At 41.9% G+C, this 6,800-nt stretch overlaps 1 protein-coding gene across 1 annotated transcript; it reads right to left on the bottom strand.

Annotated features, from left to right (window-relative positions):
• Nucleotides 1-3,778: 3,778 nt before the first annotated feature.
• LOC138873534 (uncharacterized) lies at nt 3,779-6,563 on the bottom strand. Its single transcript, XM_070152006.1, has 5 exons — nt 6,411-6,563; nt 5,874-6,082; nt 5,558-5,756; nt 5,018-5,334; nt 3,779-3,785 (listed from the first exon to the last, which is right to left on the bottom strand). Exons 1-5 carry the CDS (start codon nt 6,561-6,563, stop codon nt 3,779-3,781), a joined length of 885 nt encoding a protein of 294 aa, XP_070008107.1.
• Between the last annotated feature and the right edge of the window lie 237 nt (nt 6,564-6,800).

Raw genomic sequence — 6,800 nt, 5'->3', positions numbered from 1 at the left:
TATAATAGGGGTAAATACATGGAAATTCATTTAAGGAAATAGTTCAACATTACACGGTTTGGGCTAAATAAGGGAAGACAATCAATCAACCAGCCAGTAAAATCAGGATTCGAATCTTAGTGTGAATGAACCCAACCAGAAGAAGGAGAGAAGGGTTTAGTTTAATGAAGATCAACAACACACAATCAAACCCTTTAAAAAGGGAACTCGGAATCAATCACAAGCTGGCCAAAGGCCCTTTGACAGAAGAGAATTTGTCATATAAAAGCATACAGACGTATGAGATAAGAGAGAGTTATTGTAAAACTAGCAAGAAATCAGAGTACCCAAGAAGGTTAGGTTCACAAACTCAGAATGAGTCTGAAAGAGAGTCAGGGTTCTGAATGGAACCCTAGTCTAAATACAAAGTCAAGCTTGCCAACCCCCCCCCCCAAATACTAGGGTTTCTGACTTGAATCAGATGATAAATAAGAAAACAACAAATAGAACAGGCTCAGTAGTCTCTTTTAGAGACTTATGAGAAACAAACAGAGGGAACAGCAAGTTTGAAACACAGGGAATACATTTAGGCAAAGCTTGTCACTCAAACAAGTTCAGAAAAGAAAAAGCGATATAGGTTTAGGAAAATAGTAGATGAAACATGCCTAGGGTTCAAACAAAGTCCAGTAAAGGTAAGCAAGGAGCAAAAGCTCTGTAAAAAATATAGTAGAGGAACATACGAGATAGACATGTAAAGCATGCTTATAGAACCCAGTAGGAGAAAGAACAAAACACAAAAACAGAAGAACATGCGTAATAATGGCAAAACACAAGAACATAGGAGAAGACATGCGAGGAAAGAACATGAGACATGAGCGAAAAACTCGTAAGAAACATGGCATATACGAATTCACACAAAGAAAAGAAGAAGAATAAGAAGGGACAGAAGTCGTTTTACGATTTTTGAAAACCCTAAATTGAAACAGACTAGTTTTGAAAAAAGAAAAATTGGGGAAAAGTTTTAAAACTTCGAGTATTACACAGATTTACCACAGATCTAAGAAAAATAAAAGAAAAAGGAACCTCGAAAGGCTTTAGGGTTTCTCAGAAACCCTAGAAACGAGAAGGCTTGGAAAGGGTCTGGTCTCGAACAGTTCTGAGCCATAGCTATGCTTTTTAAGGCTCGAACACGTCGGAACGGAGCCGGAGAGGCCATAGGACCTCAAATCTGTTGAGGATCTGAATGGGCATCGTTGAGGTCGAACCTCGAAATCTCGAACAACCATCATTTTTGGGTGAAGGGAGGTGAGCATAGGCCGTCCATGGCCTGAGAAGCCACGGACTCCGGTGAGATTTGGTCGGAGAAGACGAGGAAGACGGCTAGGGTTTTTGAGTGTTAGAGAGCGTTTCAGAGAAAGGGAGGGTTTGAGGACGGCGGTCGAAGAGAAATGAGAGATAGGGTTAGGAGGTTGGTAGAATTAAAAAGGAAAGAGTCGTTTGTGGCCGTTGATCAAAATGATCAACGGCCTGGATTGAAAGGATTTTCGGGCGGGTTGGATTAGACGGGTCAAGGGGCTGGGTTTGAGTGAATTGGGCTGGTCCAATTTGGGCTTGAAATTGGCTGAGATTGAGATGGAATTGTGGTTAAAATTGAAATGAATTGAGGCTAAAATTGAAATAGCCAGTTTTCCCCCTATTACAACAACAACAACAACGACCCAGTACATATTATTTCCCCCTATTATTTTATAAAAATAGTAAAAAGTTTTTAAAAGCAAATTAAAGGTAATGAGTTAATAAATAATATGTAAACCTTAATTTAAAATATTGGGATCAATTTATATTTAAGAAAAATGTATTAAATCTTAAAGAGGCTAGCATTGCAATTACATGCAATTTAGTTTTAAAATACCAAACGAATTTGTAAAAAATATGCAAAAATCATGCCAACTATATTTTGAGGTAATTATGAGAATAAAGTAAATTATTTTCCAAAATGGCAAGTTTTGGGAATAATTATTGGGATTTTATGATGTAAAAATAAGACATAAATTGGTTTAAAAATCATTAAAATGCCAAAACCTTTTGGTGTGCTTATATATGCACATATATGTCTTTTTGAAAATATATAGGAAAATATTAGGTATCAACAGCTGCCCCTCTTTACCCGAGGAGGATGAAAGAGTTGTCGGGTAAAGACAAGATGGCCAATTTTGACTGGATCGGTGATTGAAAAGAGTTTTGACCGAGCCCTGGCTCCTGAGCTGCCTATATATCCCTGGTTTTACGGGAACCAGGCCATATGTAGTTCAGGAACTATCGACGGAGTGTGTCGATAGAGATTCGAAAAGACGGATGAAATGATTAGATTTGAAAAGGTGTTTGGAGTCGAATAGGTTGCGGAGGACCGGAGGGGGATCACTCCTGCGGAGACGGCCGTTTGCTAGCCGGTGTACCTGCAAATGAGCAAAGCGGCACATATTGTGCATAATTAAAACATGACGCATGTTCCCGTTGGACCATAAATGTTGTCTTCGGACGGTTAGGATGACGTCCTCGGACTATGGTGTCCTGGGCCATGAAGAGCATAAAAGTAAAGATTCGCAGGCCATGAGATTGTGTTCTCGGGCTATGCCGATGGTGCCTCCGAACTGTGACGCTTTTGAATAAGTTGGCGATCTTTCAGCCCATGAGAAGGTGGCAATCTTTCAGCTAAATGAATGCAAATGGTGGCGATCTTTTCAGCCAAAGCGAGAATTTAAATGCAGGTGGCGATATTTCAGTCGTTCGAATAAAGTGGCGATGTTTCAGCCATGCAAGATGGAGACAGAGATTAGTCTCGAAAGGCTGATAAGTAGCCTTATGCATGATGGAGACAGTGCTTAGTCTCGGAAGGCAGATAAGTAGCCTTATGCAAAATGTAGATGGAGACAGAGCTTAGTCTCGAAAGGCAGATAAGTAGCCTTATGCAGGATGGAGGTAGAGCTTAACCTCAAAAGGCAGATAAGTAGCCTTATGCAAACTGTAGATGGAGACAGAGTTTAGTCTCGAAAGGCAGAAGAGTAGCCTTATGCAGTGCAAGAGTGTAAAAGGACGATTAGTAGTAAGATCTCTTAGCTGATAGCCGATTACGACAATATGACTGCTGGGGAGATTGTGTACGAATAGCAATTGCGGGCAAGTGATGATTCTGAGAAGTTGCATTCTTGGGAAAGTATGCGTACATAAAAATATTTAACGATACTGCAAGTCGACTGCCTGCATCCAAAGAAAAATCGTGAGTTCTGTAAGGGGAAAAGGTTAGTTCGTCTTCCCCGGTCTCTTGACGTTGTATGTAATTGGGGTAGCGTCGATAAATAACAGCAATTCGGATAATAGTTATGCATGATTTAGTAAATATAATGCAAATATATAATCGAAAATAGTTTTCTTTGGATGAACCAATGACCGTGACATGGTTCAAGACATTGCAACCTCTTTCGCTTCGGAATTTTGAGGGTCCTCCTCAAAATTCTGCCCCAGTTTGCTGGGCGGACGTTTCTGACGGTTGTGCTGTATGACTAAAAAACATCTTTGGAATTTTGAGGGTCCTCCTCAAAATTCTGCCCCAGTTTACTGGGCTGGCGCTTTTGGTGATGCATGGACTAAAATCAATTTCGGAATTTTGAGGGTCCTCCTCAAAATTCTGCCCCAGTTCCAATGGCGGGGGAAAAGGAATTTTTTATTGAATTGTGACCGAACCCATAGGGCTGCCTACGTATCCCCTCTTACACGGGAATCAAGTTAGGCGTAGTTCAAATTACATCCTATAAGGAAAGTATGAAGATTACACATAGCAACGTTTTACTGCATCTGAATTGATTGGCTTCGACCAGACTTCTCCATCCATCTCTGCAAGAATAAGGGCTCCTCCGGTCAGAACCCAGTGAACCATGTACGAACCTTGCCAATTGGTAGAGAATTTCCCCTTGGCTTCATCTTGATGTGGGAATATTTTCTTCAATACCAGCTGCCCTGGTGTAAACTTCCTTGGTTTAACTCTTTTGTTGAAGGCTCTGGACATTCTGTTCTGATATAACTGACCGTGGCAAACTGCATTCATCCTTTTCCCATCTATAAGGGCTAACTGCTCGTAGCGACCTTTTACCCATTCTGAATCATCCAACTCTGCTTCTTGTATGATCCTTAAGGAGAGAATTTCTACCTCGGCGGGGATGACCATCTGTGTACCACAAACTAGCAGGTAGGGAGTTGCTCCGGTCGATGTGCGGACTGTGGTACGGTATCCCAATAAGGCGAATGATAATTTCTCATGCCATTGTTTGTGATTTTTGACCATCTTCCTTAGTATCTTCTTGATATTCTTGTTGGCTGCCTCCATAGCTCCATTTATCTGAGGCCTATAGGCTGTAGAGTTCTTGTGTTTGATCTTGAATGTTTCACACATTGCTTTCATCAAGTCATTGTTGAGATTGGAACCATTATCAGTGATGATTGATTCTAGAATTCCGAATCGACATACAACGCAATCGCGGACGAAATCTGCCACAACTTTCTTGGTTACTACTTTATAAATGCTGCTTCGACCCATTTGGTAAAATAATCGATTGCCACTAAGATGAACCTGTGCCCATTTGATGCCGCAGGCTCGATAGGTCCGATAACATCCATTCCCCAAGTGGCGAATGGCCATGGTGAGCTTGTTGCAGTAAGCTCGTTTGGAGGCACTTTTATCATATCTGCATATATCTGACAGCGATGGCATTTGCGAACATACTGGATGCAGTCTGTTTCCATAGTCTGCCAAAAATACCCTGCTCGGAGTATCTTTTTTGCTAAGACAAAATCATTCATGTATGGATGCACTTCGTCCAATAGCCTGGATGCTTCTTTTACTTTGACACACCTTAGTAAACCCAAATCGGGAGTCCTCCTGTATAGTATTCCTCCACTGTGAAAGAAATTATTGGATAACCTACGAAGTGTGCGCTTCTGTGTAGCGTTGGCAAGTTCTGGGTATTCCCTTGTTGTCAAATACTCCTTGATGTCATGGAACCATGGTTTTCCATCTGCTTCCTCCTCAACGTGGGTGCAATAAGCTGGCTGATCATGAATTTTTACTGGGATGAAATCAATGAAATTTGTATCTGGATGCTGGATCATGGATGATAAAGTAGCCAATGCATCAGCAAACTCGTTCTGGATTCTGGGGACGTGCTGGAACTCTGTCTTTGTGAACTTTTTCCTTAACTCTTGTATGTGATGCAAGTAGGGGAGTATTTTAGAGTTCCTGGTTGCCCACTCTTCTCGAACCTGATGTATGAGCAAGTCAGAATACCCGATCACTAGCAACTCCTGAACATTCATGTCAATGGCCATTTTGAGCCCCAAGATACAGGCTTCATACTCGGCCATATTATTGGTGCAGGGGAACCTGAGCTTGGCAGATACCGGGTAATGCTGGCCGGTTTCTGATACTAGGACTGCTCCTATGCCAACTTTTTTGAAATTTGCAGCCCCGTCGAAAAAACCTCCAACCATCATAGGATTTTGCAATATCTTCCCCTATGAAAGATACCTCTTCATCGGGAAAATATATTTTTAGTGGTTTGTATTCTCCGTCCACAGGATTAACGGCGAGATGATCCGCCAAGGCTTGCCCTTTGATTGCTTTCTGGGTCACGTAAACAATGTCGAACTCACTTAACAGGATCTGCCATTTGGCGAGCTTGCCAGCGGGCATGGGCTTTTGGAAGATATACTTTAGAGGGTTCATTCTGGATATGAGATAAGTAGTGTAAGCACAGAAGTAATGCCTCAACTTCTGCGCGACCCAATTTAGAGCACAACAAGTGTGCTCTAAAAGAGAATACCGGGCCTCGTACGATGTAAACTTCTTACTGAGATAGTAGATGGCTTGCTCCTTTCTCACTGTTTCATCATGTTGTCCCAGAACACAACCGAATGATCCATCCAATACCACAAGGTAAAGCAATATGGGTCTTCCTGGCTTAGGCGGAACCAAGAATGGTGGCGTTGACAGGTATTCCTTAATTTTGTCAAAAGCTTTCTGATAGTCATTGGTCCATTTGGTACCAGCGTCCTTTTTCAACATTTTGAAGATAGGTTCACAAATGACTGTGGACTGAGCTATGAATCGGCTGATATAGTTGAGCCTCTCCAGGAAACTCATCACGTCCTTCTTGTTTTGGCGGTGACAATTCTTGGATAGCATTGACCTTTTATGGATCTAGTTCTATTCCTCTACGACTTACGACGAATCCCAATAATTTTCCAGTAGGAACCCCGAATGCACACTTGGCGGGGTTCAATTTCAGATTGTACCTCCTCAGTCTGTTGAAGAACTTTCTTAGGTCTTCCATGTGATCCTCGGATTTCTTGGATTTGATGATGACGTCATCCACATATACCTCGATCTCCTTGTGTATCATGTCATGAAAGATGGTAGTCATGGCTCTCATATAGGTGGCACCAGTGTTCTTCAAACTGAATGGCATCATTTTGTAACAGTACATTCCCCATGGCGTGATGAAAGCCATTTTCTCTGCATCTTCCTCATCCATCCATATCTGATGATACCCAGCGAAACAATCAACAAAAGACTGCAACTCATGCTTGGCGCAGTTGTCAATTAGAATGTGTACGTTTGGTAAGGGGAAGTCGTCTTTGGGGCTGGCCCGGTTAAGATCCCGGTAGTCGACACAAACTCTAACCTTTCCATCCTTTTTTGGCACTGGCACGATGTTGGCTAACCATGTTGGATACTCTACTACCCTGAGAACCTTGGCTTTGACTTGCTT

Source organism: Nicotiana sylvestris, chromosome 1 (genome assembly GCF_000393655.2).
Source record: "Nicotiana sylvestris chromosome 1, ASM39365v2, whole genome shotgun sequence".
In the NCBI taxonomy this organism is placed as follows: domain Eukaryota; kingdom Viridiplantae; phylum Streptophyta; class Magnoliopsida; order Solanales; family Solanaceae; genus Nicotiana; species Nicotiana sylvestris.
This window is presented reverse-complemented; position numbering and strand designations above follow the sequence as displayed.

What these genes read in the sequence shown, in the direction of transcription:
- LOC138873534 (XM_070152006.1), bottom strand. Translation starts at nt 6,563, where the DNA reads ATGGATGAGGAAGATGCAGAGAAAATGGCTTTCATCACGCCATGGGGA. An exon ending in TGATACACAAGGAGATCGAG is followed by an intron (nt 6,083 to 6,410) that starts GTATATGTGGAT and finishes ATGTTGAAAAAG; the next exon opens with GACGCTGGTACCAAATGGAC. An exon ending in ATCTACTATCTCAGTAAGAA is followed by an intron (nt 5,757 to 5,873) that starts GTTTACATCGTA and finishes TCTCATATCCAG; the next exon opens with AATGAACCCTCTAAAGTATA.